Source organism: Nyctereutes procyonoides, unplaced genomic scaffold (assembly GCF_905146905.1).
Source record: "Nyctereutes procyonoides isolate TBG_1078 unplaced genomic scaffold, NYPRO_anot_genome, whole genome shotgun sequence".
Lineage (NCBI taxonomy): Eukaryota > Metazoa > Chordata > Mammalia > Carnivora > Canidae > Nyctereutes > Nyctereutes procyonoides.
Genome location: NW_026575140.1, coordinates 35206706 through 35223394, shown reverse-complemented (window position 1 = coordinate 35223394; position 16689 = coordinate 35206706). Strand labels below are relative to the sequence as shown.

General features: G+C 55.0%; 1 protein-coding gene across 1 annotated transcript in view; it reads right to left on the bottom strand.

Annotated features, from left to right (window-relative positions):
- Positions 1-12635, bottom strand: part of LEXM (lymphocyte expansion molecule) — a 22215-nt gene extending 9580 nt beyond the window's left edge. Inside the window, exons 1-9 of the mRNA XM_055305234.1 lie at positions 12586-12635; positions 11799-11886; positions 11162-11326; positions 10916-11038; positions 5508-5645; positions 5197-5340; positions 3489-3650; positions 2215-2340; positions 12-145 (exon numbers count right to left, since the gene is read on the bottom strand). Coding sequence (XP_055161209.1) covers positions 12-145; positions 2215-2340; positions 3489-3650; positions 5197-5340; positions 5508-5645; positions 10916-11038; positions 11162-11326; positions 11799-11886; positions 12586-12635 — 1130 coding nt within the window. The remainder of the gene's footprint in view (positions 1-11; positions 146-2214; positions 2341-3488; positions 3651-5196; positions 5341-5507; positions 5646-10915; positions 11039-11161; positions 11327-11798; positions 11887-12585) is intronic.
- Between the last annotated feature and the right edge of the window lie 4054 nt (positions 12636-16689).

The window sequence follows — 16689 nt, the reverse complement described above, 5'->3', positions numbered from 1 at the left end:
GGAGCACTTACTGCATGAGCCTGTCCCTGGCCAGGTCTGAGAGGTAGCGCTTGGATCCACCCAGAAACAGGGACCGATATCGCTGCCGACGGTCCTTGGTTTCTGCCAGCCAGGTGTTGAGGTAGTGGCCCACACCCACAGGGTTCTGCAAGGCGGACAGGACGGCAGGACGTCAGCAGGCCAGGTGACTGGTCTGGAGATGGGAACCCGTGCCTCCCCCCTCTCCCCACACCGCTCCTTTCTGCATCTGTGATGGGCTGAACTGTGTCTTCCGAGGAGACAGGTGGAAGCCCTAACCCCCTGTGCCTCAGCGTGTAACCTCACTTGGAAACAGTTGCTGATGTCATTAGTTAAAAGAAGATCCTACTCGAGTAGGGTGGGCTCTTGATCCAATCAGACTGGTGTCCTCATAGAAGAGACACACAGGGGGAAAGACAGCCCTGGGACGATGATGACAATGACACAGCAGACTGGAGTGATGCATTTACACACCAAGGAATTTAAAAAACTGCCGGCCACCACCACAAGCTAGAAAGAGGCCAGGAAGGATTCTTCCCAGCAGGTTTCAGAGGAAACAGTCCAGCTTCCAGAACTGTGATAGGAGAGACTGCTGCTGTTTGAAGCCACCTGGTTTGTGCGACTTTCATTAGGGTGGCCATAGGAAGTGAATCCCACCCAGAAACCTGGGTCATAGATACAAGAGGCACCAAGAGAGAGGTTCAGAGAGGAGAGGCAACCTGCCCAGAGTGACCAGCGAGGGCAGGAGAATGGTGGGCAGGAACCCCACCACCTGTGGAGCAGCAGTGCCAAGGGTGGCCTGGGAGAGATGTCAGGAGCCAGACAGTTCTATTTGCTGCTGAACTTGCTTCTCAAAAGGGAAGGGCCTGTCTCATAGGGGAGCAAGTTCCCGGTGGTGTGCCTCCTGCCCTGGAGCAGGTCAAGCTCAAGCCTGGAATCCGGACCTCACCTTAGCCCTCCCACTCGGGAGTTATCAGCCCCATGGTAGCAGCATCTGGTGCTTATCTAAATACCTTATTTGGGGTTCCCCAAGTAAAGACCCTCTCCCCTGCAGGAGGTGCAGGCTTGGGTGAGAAAAGGAAGTTTGCAGAGAGCTGACCAGCTGGTCCTCCTGAGAATCAGGCAGGGTAACAGGGTGTGGGCAAGTGATAGAGTGTGGGGCCAAGCCATCACTCCAGGAGGTAAGCAGGTGGAGTGGAGGAGAGGCACAAGTGGGGGCAGTGGGAACATACTGGGAGGGCAGGTAAGTTATAAGCAGGACATTCCCCGGGGAAACCAGGATCCTTTATCTAAAGAATAAACAGGTGTTCAAAGTCAGGCAAAACTACCCCGAGCTTCTAGAAGCCAAGGTGAGGCTACCTGCTGGGAGGGAGGTATGTGTTGTGGGGGCTCTGGGCGTGCTGGCAACGTGCTCTTCAACACTCTGGGGGCTGGTTACATGGTAAGTCTATTTTGTGACAGTTCGTGGAGCTGTTCCCTTAGGATTCGCACACCTTTCTGCATGATTATTAGAACCCAATAAAAGGCTCACTTACAGCCTGAAGGGCAGGAATAGGAAACAGGAGGTCGATGCCCAATGCCATGTGTGTACATGATAAAGGCAGGCACACAAGCTCAGAACTTAGCTGTTTTACAAGAACACGAACTAAAGGTTACATCTCACACATGGGGACGGCCGCCTCTGGGGAGGGGAAGAGGACAGAAGGGGTCCTTGCTCCACCAGGGATGAGAGGAGGGCCAAATCCACTAGCTGTCCCAGAGACTTCAAGACAAAGAGAAGGGAGGGAGGACTCCCCTAGGAAAATAAGAGAATGGGATGACTCTGGGGGGACGTCCCTTAGTTAGAGTAGTGATTCTCAAAGTGCAGTCCCTAGAGCAGCAGCGGCGGCGGCAGCACCTGGGAACTTGTTAGAAATGCAAACACCCAGGCTCCACTACAGGCTACGAGTAGACCCTGCAGCATGGCGCCCCACAATCGGTGTTTTAACAAGCCCTCCAAGTTTGGAAACCCTTGCCTAAGAGAAATAAGATAGATAGTGGGCATCTGTGTTTGTCCCTTGGGGAGAAAGGAGTGGTTTGGGCTGGGCTGACACAGAGCATCAGTTCCCAGGGGCAAGGAGGGCTTTCGGCTGCCAGGAGAGGCAGGAGAGGGTTCCCTGCCCATCACCGTGTACCTCCCACTCCAGACCCACTCACCCAGCTTCCCAGAATCATCTGGTAGGTCTTTATGCCCATCCGCTTGGAAGACAGCAGGAATGGTGGCTGGTTGATGTGCTTGCATTCCTTCTCTGGAGGGAGCCACGAACCAGGCCCAGACGTGGCCTAGGGGGAAGAAATGAAGGCCGAAAGCTGGAGAGGCCTGGGGCTGGGGCAGCTCAGGGCTCCCAGCACTGACCTCATCCACCTGGGAGCCCTGGGCCTTCAGCCACAAACAGTGGAGGGTACCCAGCCACCTTCCAACAACCCAGGAGCCCATCCTGGGCGGAGCGAGGGGCCCCATGGTGCTCTCAGAACCCATGCCACCCACTCCAACCCCACCCACCAGCTCGACACCTCTTTCCCGGTTCCCAAGGGCCCACACCGCATGACAGGGCCATATAGGCTTTTCCAACATGGAAAACAGAAGCCACATTTGCTGGGGAAGCCTGGGCAAATCCCTTCACATCTCTGGGCCTTCATTTCCTTTAGTGAAATGCAAATGATAACTCCTCCTTTGGGGGTGCTGGAAGGTGCCTGACCCAGAGGAGGCACTCAGGGAATGTTGGCACCCTTTTTTCATTCCTCCGGACCCCTACTCTTTTGGTTCTCCCTTGGGAGAGGGGGCAGGCCCTGCCTCGGAGGGGGTGGGGGCTTTCCAGGTTCCTGGCTGCCACATCCGCAGAGAGGACCGCATTGTTCCCTTGGAGGGAGCAGGTGCATGGTCTTCTGTCGGGGCAGACTCCTTACCCCTTGGGCTCTCTGAGGGGAGAGAGGGGCACTCCATAGATTCCAGGCTCCACGTGGCCAGCTCCACTCCTCAACCTCTAACCGACCCTTAAGACCTACCTGGTTATACTCAGAGGACAAGGGAGTAAATGGAGCCTCAGAGGGACACCTGTGTGGTTCAGTGGTTGAACATCTGCCTTGGGTTCAGGGCGTGATCCCCGGGTCCCGGGATCGAGTCCTGCATCGCACTCCCCACCAGGAGCCTGCTTCTCCCTCTGCCTATGTCTCTGCCTCTCTCTCTGTGTCTCTCATGAATAAATACATAAAATCTTTTAAAAAACAAAATAAAACTGAGCCTCAGAGAGTGGAAGGGACTTACTGAGAGCAACAAGGCAGGCAGGACCAGGACTGGACACCACGTGGGTCTGACACCCAAGGCTGGGCCTTTCCTCTGAAATGGCCAGCCCCATCCCACGCTGGCCGCAGGAGAGTCCCCTCCCAAGGGAAGAAGGGAGGAAGGTCATGGGGGGAGGGGAGACACTGACCAGTTTCCGGGGGCACTGGCTGAGGGTGGCCCAGTAAATCCTTTCTGTAGGGGTTTCTGGGTTGCGAGAAATTTTCGAAAAAACCCCGCGCTTCTTATTGTGACAGGAGTTAAGTTCTTCCACGAAGCTCGTAAAATTCATCAGTTCCCTGGGCTTTTTTTTCTGAGAAACAGGGGGAAAAAAAAGAGAAAAAAAGAAAAAGAAAAAGAAAAAGAAAAAGAAAAAGAAAAAGAAAAAAAGGTGTGTGTTAGGCCAGGAAGACCAGAGCCCTCCCTTTGGACCCTGAGCAGCAGAGAGGAGCGAGGTGGCCACACACGGAGGCACCACTGTCTATCCTGCTCCCAACGTCCCCACGCCAGGTGGGCAGAGACGCAGCCCCGGCAGGGGCAGGGGGAGCCCAAAGAGTCTCCAGCAACGTCCACTTCCGTGCTACCTCGGACAACGTAACTGGCATCTGCTTGTACGTTGCTTCATTTTTCTGCTCGTTTCAAGGACATTTATGGCGTGGGTACCATTCTCAGCAGGAGCCGTAGTCCGAATATCTACAAACCAGGGCAATGGGGTAACACTAAGGGTTTTGGGGGCTGTGAAATCACTCTGTATGATACTATAATGATGGACACTCTTGTTCCAACCTGTAGAAGACACCATCCCAAGAGCGAATCCTAATGTGAACTGTGGACTTGGGGTGACGGTGATGTCACCATGGGTTCATCGCCTGTACCACGTGCACCACTCCAGGGCGGGATGCTGCCAGTGGGGGAGGCTGTGCGTGGAGGGGGCACCGAGGGTGTCAAGGATCTCTGTACTTTGTGCTCAAGTTTGCCATGAGCCTAAAAATGCCCCCCGTGCCCCCCATAAAGTCTATTACTCTTTAGATACAAAAAAATACTATTAGGCTGCCTGGGCACTAGCCAATCAAGATGTACGGTGGCCGTGGAGCCTGGGTAGGGTCCCAAGGCTCCCATGTCAGTGGCTGGTCGTGGGGCCTTCTGGGAGGCCCTGGCGAGGAGAGCCAGGTTGGGGGGCTCATCTTTCAGCGGCTGGTCACCCCTCAGTCCGAAGTATGTCAACATTTCATCACCACCACCCCTTCCTCACCACCTGCTGACGATCCGTGTTGTGTGTCCTCTTCCACTGGAGTCTAAGTGCCACAGGGGCAGTCATCCCGGTGACTATTTCCTGGCCCCAGAGTGAACCACAGTGGAGACAAAACGAGTGGGTCGTGGGACAGATACTTAACTCTAATCGCTATGAACAGGAACAAAGCAAAGCGCAGCCCGCTACGGACCACACAACAGGAGCATGACAGGTGTGGGAAAGAGGGGCCGCGAGGTGAAAGTCTCCCTCAGCTTCCCCATGCTCCCAGCCCTTCAGGTCTCTGGCTCCTTAACGGGGCACTGCTGCTATCAGCCGAGCTGGGCGTCCAGTCCTGGCATGGTGACCCTCTGCTCCTCCTCTGCGGTTCATGCAGGCGAAGCCAGCCACACGTGCTGGTGTTCACATCCCAGCTCTGCTCCCTGCCAGCGGCGAGGCCATGCCGTTTCCTCAACTAACCCAGGGAGCCACATGCTGCCACGGCGGTGAGGGAGACGTGAGCCAGTGCAGGGGCAGGGCCCTGCGGCGTTTGGCACCCAGGGTGGCGGTGGTGCTGCAGGCCGGCCCCCTGCTGGGGAATGCAAGCTCCAGGCCTCGCCTGGGCACACACCTGCACAGAGTAATGTCCGTAAGGCTGGGGCTTGCTTCGGTCACCGGAGAAAGTGTCGTAAAGCCCACGGGTGCCCATGGATTGTGCCAGGTATGCCTCAATGCCACTTTTGAGAGAGTAGGTGCCTGGAGCCAGACCACTCCCCTAGAAGGGAACACAGATTACAGGCCTGCAGGAGAACCGCTGATGCAGACCCATTGCCATCTGGGGTCTCAGTTTCCCTGTATGCCCTAGTCATCAGATCCTCCATCCCACCCCCACCCCAGGACTGTGCAGAAAGGTGGGCAAGGTCTGGCCAGGTGAGGGGGTACCTGATGAGACAGGGGGGACGGCTTGTTGGTCATCCTGCACATGAGGCCCTCAGAATGAGAATGGTTCCAGGCTTTCTCTTCCAGCTTTGTGTATGGGTTGCCCTTCACCCCATAATTTCCAGGGCCTGGATAGTAGTTCTGCGGGGGGAGGGGGGACAGGGGTAGGAGGGAGGGACATAAAGGTTATCAACCCCACTCTTTATGCCAAGTGTGTCTGAAGAAGAAAAACCCCTGAGAGGGGAACAGGTTGTTCAGGGTCCCTGTGTGTTAACTGCCCCTCATCCCAAAATACCCTACCTGCCTTCTTTGCCTTAGGAAATTCTAATTCTGGGGCACCTGGCTGGCTCTGTTAGTGGAGTGTCCAACTCTTGGTTTTGGCTCAGGTCATGATCTCCCCCTTGGGAGATGGAGCCTCCCCCCTCCCCGGTAGGGCTCCTCGCTCAGTGGAGAGTCTGACTCCCCTCTGCCTCTGCCCCTCCCTCAATCGCAGGCACAGGGCATTTGTGTGTTCTCTCTTTTTCAAATAAATAAATCTTTTAAAAAAGAAAAATAAAATTCTAATTCTGCAAAGCCAGCTCAAATGTCATCTCTCCTGGGAATGAAGCCTTCCTTCCCTATCACCCCAAGACAGTTGCTGGCTTTGGTGGTCTTAGAAATGCCATCTATTGGGGCAGCCTGGGTGGCTCAGTGGTTTAGCACCACCTTCAGCCCAAGGTGTGATCCTGGAGACCCGGGATCGAGTCCCACATCGGGCTCCCGGCATGGAGCCTGCTTCTCCCTCTGCCTGTCTCTGCCTCTCTCTGTGTCCCTCTGTGTCTCTCATGAATAAATAAATAAAATCTTTTTTAAAATGCCACCTATCACACCCATTGTACAGCCCTGCATGTGCATAAGTGGGGGTTCTCACTGTGCTATGAACAGTGCTGTGACCTGGAAGGATCCAGAGTCCTGGGTTTGAATCCTGGCTCTGCTGCTTTATGGCTGAATGGCCTTGGGCATACAACTTGGGCCTTCTCAGCCTCATGGTCCATGTTTGTAACATGGAGATAGTAACACTTTTCTTCCAGGGCAATGAGGAGGAAAATTACAGAATGTCTGTAAAACCTCCTGCGCAGTGCTCAGCCCACATGGGCACCAACACCTAAGTCAGGATGGGATGCCCGTCTTGGGGGTAAGGAGAAGGAGGTAGGAGAGATGGAGAATAGTGGTTGGAATGAGCATTTGGGGGTTTCCACTGTCAGGGTTAGAAGTATGGTCTCCGTTGGTGGACGGAGGGGAGCCACCCTGCAGCGCAGGTGCATGGCTGTGGGGGGGGGGGGGAGGCAGTCCCTGGATAGAGACCCAGCAATGTTTGCTGCTGCGCTGCACCTTTCAGCCCCACGAGGTCGCTGCTGCTCCATGGATGGCTCAGCCCTGCCCTTCTCTGCTGGGAACCTGCCCTGGGGAAGCAGCCCTACAAGGGAAGGGTGGATGTGGCAGGGTGGACCGGACAGGCACCCTGCTGGGGTAGGGGGGCCACTATGGCATCCGATATGCTTGCCCTCAGAGGACAGGGCTACATGTTGCCTCCTTCCAGGGCCTGGGTTTCCAGGTGTGCTCAGTAGAAGAGCCTCCAGGTAGGAAGATGGGTCCCTGTGTGGTGTGTTGGGCTTCACTTGGAGCCTCAGTACCTGGAGGTCCCAGAAGGTGACCCAATGAGATCAAATCAGCACCATCTGCCATTAGCGGGTGGGGAAACTGAGTCTCAGAGAGTCAGACCTCGAGTCCAAGGGACTCCCTCCAGAAAGGGACAGCAGCTAGGGTTCCAACTACGAAATCTGTGCACCTCCTGAGCTATCTCCCAGGCACTGTGTAAAAACCCCCCAGGGGCAGGAGGGCCATGAGCCTGGGTACACCTCAGAAGTGACCTCAGAGGGACCATTACAACAGACAGCGGCCGCCCCTCCTGGAGTCCAGGACTGTGCCGAGCCCAAAGCTCAGGGCTTATCTCACTCCAGGCGGAGTGACACCCCTGGGCTGATGGGAAAGTCCATGATTTTAACTGAAATGTTCTGCTGTCAGAGCTTTGGGGGCTGAGGCAGGGGGATTGATTCTGGGGAAGGTGTGTAGGAATGTAGGAATCGGCAGAGATTGTTTTAGTTGGACCTTGAAGGAAAAGGAGGATTCCAAAGACAGATGTGGGGGAGGAGGCAGGTCCCCCCACACCACCCCTACATGGGGCAAAGGCCAGGAGACTGGAACAAGACCTTTCAGGCCAGCTGGGAGAGGTACTATGCTGTAAGGAGGGCAGGAAGGACCTCGAAGGCCTTAGGAGAGTATTCAGATCTGACTCTGAGGCATGAGGGTCCTTTAGGAAGATGACTCTGGCCGAGGTAGGAGACCAGGAAATCTGTCCAGAGAGCTGCCCCTGGGTGGGAATGAGGCAGTGGCCTGGGCCAGGGCAGAGGCAATGGGGATGGAAAGAGGAGGACAGGAGGAGGACAAGAGGAGGGCAGGAGGCAAAAGCACAGACCCTGGTGACCATGAGGAATAAGGGGCCGTTGGGTTTATGAGTCTGGCAGCTGATGGTACCATTCCAGGGAAAGAGCAGGCCCCGAGGAGAAGCTCACATGTGGGGGAGGGGGACATGCAGAGTTTGAGGTGCCTGGGGGACCCCTAGGGTGGGGATCTGGAGCCCTCTGCATGGAGCCTGGCTAGGCAAGAGAGATCACCGCAAAGAGGGTGGAGGGGGGTGGGGAGCGCTAGAGATGGAGAGCCACGAGGGAGGCTGGCAGAGGGGCTCCAGAGCTGTGGACCTAGTATCCCCAGAGCCAAGAGAGGGGAGAGTGCACATAAGGAGGGGGTGGCTGCATCCCCCAGTGCCAGTGGTAGATGAGATTCTGAAACCAGAGGAGGAGGCATTGCCTGTGCAGGGGCTGTGGTTTGACAGCCCCATCCTCTCTGGGGAAAGATTCACAGGGCACCAAAACAGGCACCTACAGCTCGGCTAGGACACTGGGGCAGGCCCCACTCTGCACAGGTGGCATCTGTAGACCTGCAGTGGTGGGGGACTACTGGAAGGACCAGAGGCCAGAAGAGGCCATCAGACTCCCTGCCCAGGTCTCACTGCAAGAAGACGGAAAATAGGCCTTGGACACGAGCTCCCCAGGGATTGCCATCTGCACCCACTGGGGCAGTGCCACCTCCTTGAACTTGCTGCCCCGCCCCCAGGCCAGGAGAGTGGCTTGGAGAAATCCTGCAGGGCCTGGTGGAGGTTACTGCGGGAGAGATAGGGGGATGAAGTGGGAGAGGAGGGCCAGGCCATGGTACCCTCGCCCTACTCAGCCAACATTCACAGACGCCCCGGGGCTGGGAGCTGGGGACCCAAGAAGGAAGCATCAAACTTGCTCCTCTGCCACCGTCTGGGTTGGGCTCTGACATTAGACTCCATCCTCCAAATACCATCAGGGAACGAAACCCAAGTGAGCCCACTTATGTGTAATGCGCCGTGGCTATTATGTGTGGATGCCCCTGGATTCAAATCCTGCTTGGATTTGAATTCAGAGCTCTGTGCCCTTGGGCACTTACTTAAGCTCTGTACTCCAGTTCTCTTACTCTATCAAGCCAGGATAATGACCGTGCCTACCTCACAGGGGTGTTGTGAGGATTAGATTAATAAGTACTCTCAAGTGCTTAGGACAGCACCTGGCACGTGGCGTCATTTATTATTATTTCAGTTTGAAGGTAATGACACAGCTTGCAATGCCTCTGGGCAGCCCTGCTCCCTGTCTGCAGTTACAGCCTCGGTGCCTGAAGATGCAGAGTAATTTCCAGGCTTCACAGCAGTAAGGTGTAGAAGGAGGGGCCTGGCTTTGGGGATGGACATCGCCTGCTTGCCAGCTGTGCAGCCTGAGGCAAGATACCCGTCCTCTCTGAGCCCCCAGGGCCTCGCCTGGACTGGCTGCAAACACTTAGGATGTTCTGGAACATCTCGTACTTAGTAGGCAAGTGTGCGCTTACTCAATCCACAAACACTACCTGTGTGCCCACTATGTGCCAGGTGCTGCTAGGACCTGGGACTCCAGCAGTGAGCCAACCAGGCAGGTGTCGCCCACCCTCAGGGGCTGATGTCCAGCAGGGAAGAAACTCTAAACACACAACCATCACTGAGACTCCTAGGAAAGGGGGATGTCTGTCACCTAGTGGGGGTCAGGTAGGCTTCCTGGAGGAAGGGACCTTGGAGCTGACAGCTGAGGGCTGACCAAGGGGCAGCTGGGGAGAGCACGGGGGCAGGGAGAGGAAGCGCATTTCTGGCAGAGGGAATGGCAGGAGCAAAGCCCCAGTTGAAAGAGCTTGGTCCATGTGAGGAGCTGGAAGCAGACCAAGAGCGCCCAGCGGACCACCAGGGCGGAGGGCACTCCGTGACCCACGGTGCACACTCTGCCTTCCCCCTTATGCCCTACTGAGCTGGAGCCCCACTCTGTTCTGATCATCCTGACCCACACAGATGCCACCCACCTCTCACTACCATCGCCTCCCAGCCAGATGCCTCCAACCCTCACCCCCAGGAGCAGGGTGCTCCTCTGAAAATGTGAATCAGGTCCTGCCCCTGTCAAAACCCTCCACTGTCCTCCTACAGAACTTGGGATCAATCCCAAAGCCCCTACCTTGCTGCAGGGTCCTGCCATCTGGCCCTCACTCCTCTGCCACTTCTCCTCCTTCCGCCCTCGGCCCTCCCTCCAGCCACGTTGGCCTCCTGCCCACCTGGTTCACCTCATGGTTTACACCTGTTCTTCCTGCTGCCTAGAATGCTCTCCTGCAGCTGCTGTGAGTCTCCATTGCTCACCTCCTGCAGGCTTTGCTCAAATGTCACCTCCCAGAGGTCTTCCCTGACCGCCCTGAAAATTGCACCTCCATCACCCTGGATCCCTTCCCTGCCTCATTTTTTCCTCATGGTCCTGATAATATATGATTTGCTTCTCTGTACTGTTGTTTCTTCTACTAGGGCACCAGATCCATGATTCATCACTGCTCAATCCTCAAGCCCGAGGACAGTGCGTGGCACTTAGTGGGTGTTCAGTCATTACCTGCTGGCTAGACAGATGAATATATAGATGGATGAGTTCGTTGAGCACCTAATATATACTAGACTCTACTCTGGGGATTCAGAGATGAACTGGTTGCCAGCAGAGAGCAACTGGGCTGCTGGGGGAGACAGGCACAAGAATATACGACAGCTCCAGGGCTCAAAGCTGTGGTACCAGAAAGCAGAAAGCAGAGGGGTTTGGGGCATCTGGAAGAGAGCTTGGCTGGGCCTGGGAGGAGATGGTATGAGGAGGGGCGCTTCCAGCACCAACCAGCCACGCTGCATGCTCCGCAGATGGAGTGGAGGGCGGGAGGGCTCCACCCCAGGACACGAGGACACCTACCCCAATGAGTCCTCGGAAGCGAATCTCCCCTGAGCTGAGCAGCCCCCGGGTGCTGCACGGCTTCTCCTGCAGCTGTTCTAAGAAGTCTTTGAGGTTGTAGGAGCCAGGCCCCAGCTTCTCCTTCTGCCTCAAGAGAAGAAAGCAGAAGGTGACAGCCTGAAACCTGGGAATGTCCCCCCGGGAAGGAGTCTGGAGGGTGATGGCATTCCCTAAAGGAGGAACTCTGCCTGGCCTGGGGGGACGCACCTGCAGCTGCTTCTCCTTCATGATGGCCTGGTACTGAAAGTGGGGCAGCTGGGTCAGCCGGATGGCTTCCTGGGCCCGGGCCCAGCCTGTGCCCACCTCCTCTCTGAGCTTCTTCTTGCTAAAGCAGGTCTCCTTGTAGCCATAGGTCCCAGGTCCTATGTGGGACTGAGTCAGAGCATGGTCACACCTACCCGGTCTGCCCACAGAGCATCTTCCTCACCCAGCTGCCCTCCCAACCTGGGGGCGGAAAGGCCGGACCCCGCTGCAGCCCCTACCCCTAGTGCCAAACGTGACACCAAGGGGCATAGCGCTCAAGGTATGATCCCAGCATCCTCTGTCCCTGATCCCCTTACACTTCAGGGAAGGGTAGCTCCTCGTTCATGGCCCACAGCCAGGGGGTGCCGGAGAGGAAATGGACCCCAGGTCTCTGTGGCCCCAACCCATGCTGTCCTCACCACAGACCTGCATTTATCATTACATCTAAGACCCCGGGCCCTGAGCCAAGCTCTGAGCTCCCAACCGAGAGGTGTGAGGTCTCCAGGTCTCCGGGCCTGGAGAGGCGTGAGGCTCGCCCCTGACACCGCTCAGCCCCTTGCCTGGGGTGAGGCACTTGGAGGCGCCGAGGGCACAAACTTACCAGGTCCACAGAGTAAAGCCTGGAGTATGGGGCCTCTGTAAAAGTGCTGAATTTCTTCCGGTTGGGGTATACGGCGGAGACATCAAACCTAGAGAGGGGCAGAGGCCTGGTGAGAGCCCAAGCCCAGCACCCATCCTGCTGTGGACAGGTCTGGGGGTGGCGGTGTTGGCTTCCCAGGGGACCTGGCCGCTGGAGCATGAACTGGGCTGCTCCCACCTCAGGGTCTCTGACCTTTCTGGCTCCCTCTCCCTGGACACCACCCTTGCCTGGTCCCATCCCCTCCACTGGGGGCCTTTACTCACTTCAAAGTCACCTTCCCCTCGCAAGCCCCTGCGAGCTCCTCCTCCTAGCTGGCTTTCTCTCCATAGCCCTGTTACTATCCAACATTTTATGTATTTTTCTTTTTTGGTTTATCATCTACTCCAACCACCCCCTCCCCACAAGAATGCAAACTCCAGAGGACAGGGTTTTGCTGTTTGTTCACTGCTGTGTCGGCAGGTGCTAGGACTGCACCCGGCACAGAGCAGGGGGTACCTGTATATCATATAAATGTGTGGATGGACGGAGCCCCCCTGGGCTGAAATGCTGCGCTGGTGACCTCCTGTGGGCCGGGCTGCCTGGCCTCGCTGCGTCTGGCCCATAGGAGGTGCTCTGGAAAGGGCTCAGATCCCTTAAGGATGGGGGAAGAGCCGCGGGGGGAGAAGTGCAGCAGGTGTGCCCCGAGAGAAGGGCAGGCCCCCGCCCACCGCTCACCGCCAGCCCCTCCCGTCGCTCCCTCGTCCCCCACCTGTGGCTCTGCACCCCGAAGGGCGCCCCGCTGAACCTCTTGACGCCCATGGCCCGGCCGCCCCCAGGCCAGGTCCTCGCGGGGCCTCGCGCGGGGGCTCCCCTGGCGCTGCCCGGCAACCCCGCCTTGTGACCTGTGAGCTGCGCGCGGCTGTGCCCTCGGGGCGCCCCCTGCCGTTCTGCTTGCGCCCTGCACCTTTTCTCCGCCAGCCACCTTGTGGGGGACCCTTCGCCAGCCCTGCAGACCCGTCCTACTGTGGGGTCTGCGGGCCCGGGGCCAGGGGCATGGTCAGCTCTCTTCCCTCCTCTCCTTCATCTGACCAGTGCCCCTTGGTCATCCTACATCTAATACCATCTCCCATGATTACCTTTGATCCTCCCAGTGGTCTCAGGTTGAGGCACAGCAGAGAGCCACACCCCATTTGATGACGATGGGACAGAAGCCAGAGAGAAATAGGACTTGCCCGGGGTCCTACATCCAGTCCATGGAGCTGGGTTCCCAGAACAGTGTGTCTCCTTTCAGGGTCCTCCTAGTGCCCTCTAACATCCCATTATAGCACTTAAATAGGAAGTCCAGACGCTTAGCGTAGCTGTGGGCTGGACTCTCCGTCCCCAAGCCAGGCAGGCACACGGCCACATCTGACACAGTGCCCACCCTGCACCACTGAGCTGAGGGTCAGAGGTATCAGGCCTGGGAGCACACACAACACACACCCTTGGTCATCTAAGCACAGGCCCTGCCCCTTCCCACTTGTGCAGACTTGGGCAATTCGTTTCCTTTTCTGATTCTCCACTTTCTTACCTGTAAAGTGAAGGTAATAATCTCTGTCTCTCCAGACTCCTAGCAGGATTAAAGGAGCTAATTTAAGTATGCTCCTGGCACATAGCGGAATCTCAATAAGAGGCCATTCCCAGCCCTTGGAAAGGGCCCTTGCAAAGGTCCAGAGGCAGAGACTGTGTCTCACCCACTCCTGGTGCCATACCTGGCACACAGTAAATGCTCAGTAAATATTTGTTGAATGACAAGGGAACAAATAAAGGAATTAATCTAGAGTAACTTCCCGGTCATGCATAAATCCTCAGAGTCATGTTTGAATTCTGGTTCTGCTGTTGTCTGGTTGGTGGCTTTGGGCACGTTACCCTGGCCAGAGTTCAATTTCCTCATCTATAATATGGACATTGACCGCTGCCTCATGGAGGAGTATTTGGAGACGTTAGTGAAGTGTTTGTGTCCACCAGCAAGTCCTGTGCATGGGGGAAGCCCTGTGACTAGCCGCGGGACAGTATGAGCGTTGTCAGTGTGGCCCAGAAGCTGCTTGTGGCTGCATTGCTTCTCTCTCGGCCTGAGCCCCTTGGCTCCAGGACTCCTGGAGGAGTGACCATAGAATATAGGCCAAGGTCTGTTGGGCTGGGAATCTGGCTTCCAGACAGGCCAGAGCAGGCACGGGCCTGTGTGAGTCAGCTCGGCAGCAAGGCAGCCTGCCCACTCACGTCAGCCCAAAGCCTCCCCATCATAGCAACTCACCAGCCCTAGCAACCAATTCATTCTCTCTTGAAACCCCCTCCCATCCCATTACACAGAAGAAGAAACCGAGGCTCAGAGAGGGAGAGTAACTACCCCTGGTCACATCTAGCAAGGTGTAGGGTCACACAGTGGATATGGGATTCATGATTAGGTTTGGGAGCTCCCTGGCTGCAAGAGGGTCTAACCATCCAGAATCTGGAGCCATCTGCTATGTCAGCAGAGTCAAGTCAAGATTCTCAGGATTCAGGCCTCCGTGATGGTGCTGCCCTCGCTGCCTTCAGTCCTCAACCCTTCCATGTCTGGCCCACACTCTGTACATGTCAGCCACATGGGGCTGTCCTGCTCTGAGGCATACCCTGCACTGCAATCCTCTGGCCTTTCCCTATGCCCTTCCTGCCACTGAAATGCACCTGCGACCTACAATTCCCATCCAATTCCTACTCATCTTCTCAGAGTTAGATCAAAATCCATCCATTAGGATGGCCATTATAAAACACAAAAACAGGGCACCTGGGTGGCTCAGTGGTTGTGCTTCTGCCTTTGGCTCAGGTCATGATCCCAGGGTCCTGGGATCAAGGTCCGCATCAGGCTCCCCTGCAGGGAGTCTGCTTCTCCCTCTGCCTATGTCTCTGCCTCTTTGTGTGTGCATCTCTCATGAATAAATAAAATCTTTAAAAAAAACACAAAACAAAACAGAAAATAACAAGCACTGGCAAAGATGTAGAGACTTTGGAACCTTTGTGCATTGTTAGCGGGCATGTAAAATGATGTAGCTCTTATAGGAAACAGTTTTTCAAAAAAATTGGTCAAAACACCTGCTCTGGTCAGATCAAACATAGAATTGATCTGACCAAGCCATTCCACTTTCTGGGTGTATAGACAGAAGAACTGAAAATAGGGACTCAAAGAGATATTTGTATACCCTTGTCCATAGCAGTATTGTTCCCTGTAGCCAAGATGCAAACAACCCAAGCATCCACTGATGGGTGAATGGATCAACACAATGTGGTGTATACATACATTTGATGAAATATTACTCCCCCTTAAAAAGGAAGGAAGTTGGGCAGCCCCCGTGGCTCAGCGGTTTAGCGCCAACTTCGGCCCAGGGTGTGATCCTGGAGACCCACATCGGGCTCCCTGCAGGGAACCTGCTTCTCCCTCTGCCTGTGTCTCTGCCTCTCTCTCTCTCTGTGTGTGTGTCTCTCATAAATAAATAAATAAAATCTTAAAAAAAAAAAAAAGGAAGGAAGTTCTGACACAGGCTACAACATGGCTGAACCTTTCGGACACCAGGCTAAGTGAAATAAGCCAGACACAAAAGGACAAAAATTGTATTATTCTATTTATAGGAAGTAATTAAAGTATTCAAATTCAGAGAGATAGAAAGTGGAATGGTGGCTACCAGTGACTCTGTTTAATGGGTACAGAGTTTCAGTTTGGGGAGATTAAACAGTTCTAGAGATGGATGGTGGTGATGGCTGCACAACAATGGGAATATTCTTTTTTAAAAAAAAATCTGTGTATTTGAGAGAGAGAAAGCACAAGGAGGGAGGAGGGGCAGAGAGAGAGGGAGAAGCAGGCTCCCTGCTCCACAACGCAGGGTTCAATCCCAGAACTCCAGGATCTTGACCTATGCTGAAGGCAGATACTTAACCAACTGAGGCACCCAGACAACCCAACAATGGGAATATTCTTAATGCTATTGACTGTACACTCTAAAATGGTTCAAATGGTCAGTTTTAAGTTAACTACATGTTGCCACAATAAAAGGGAGGGGGAGCCAATCACTCTGGAAATCTATCCCTGATACCCCCAAAAAGGTTGGATCCCAAGTGTCATCTTGTGATCACCAGCAATTGATAGCAATGATCTTTTATTAAAAAATATTAAATATTATATTTTAAAATTGCTGGTGAAAGGTAACACCAGAGTGATGTTTTAATTTACCTTTTTACTGCTCAAGTCATTTTTTTCCCAAGTTTACTAATTGTCTCTATTTCCCCTTTTGAAAACATTGGTCTATTTGTCAAGAATATGAAGGAATAGGGTCTCAGGAGCCCTGCCCAGGTGGAATGAGGGGTGGAGGGCCTCTGAAGCCCAGACTTGCTCCAAAGCCCAAGCACTGGAGGACCAGCAGCCTTGCAGCAGGGAGCATAGCCCAGCCTTCTAGATGGTGGGCAACCAGTGCCAGTCCCGGGGGGAAGACTGGCAAGAGCAAGAAACCTGGGCTACAGGTGGGGTATAGGATACAGTGGGAATCAAGGGGAAGAGTGGGAGCTGATAGTTATCCAGAGTGATGTTCACCAGGTTCACCGTGGATATCTACCCTACCTTTGGGGGAGAGAATGTGACCCTCATGTCACAGATGAGAAAAATACAGAGTGATTCATAATTATGAAGGTCACAGATGATTAGGGATGGAGAGCCAGGATTAGAACTAGCACATGGAGCCCCATAGTCTCTCCGCTGCAGAGCAGAGAGGAGGCCGAGGGTCCTAAGTGGGGAAGCCTGATAAGTCAGGGCCTAAGGAGGAGCAGAGACAAGTGGCAGGCTCCCTTCAGAGGAAGGAGAACATAGGCA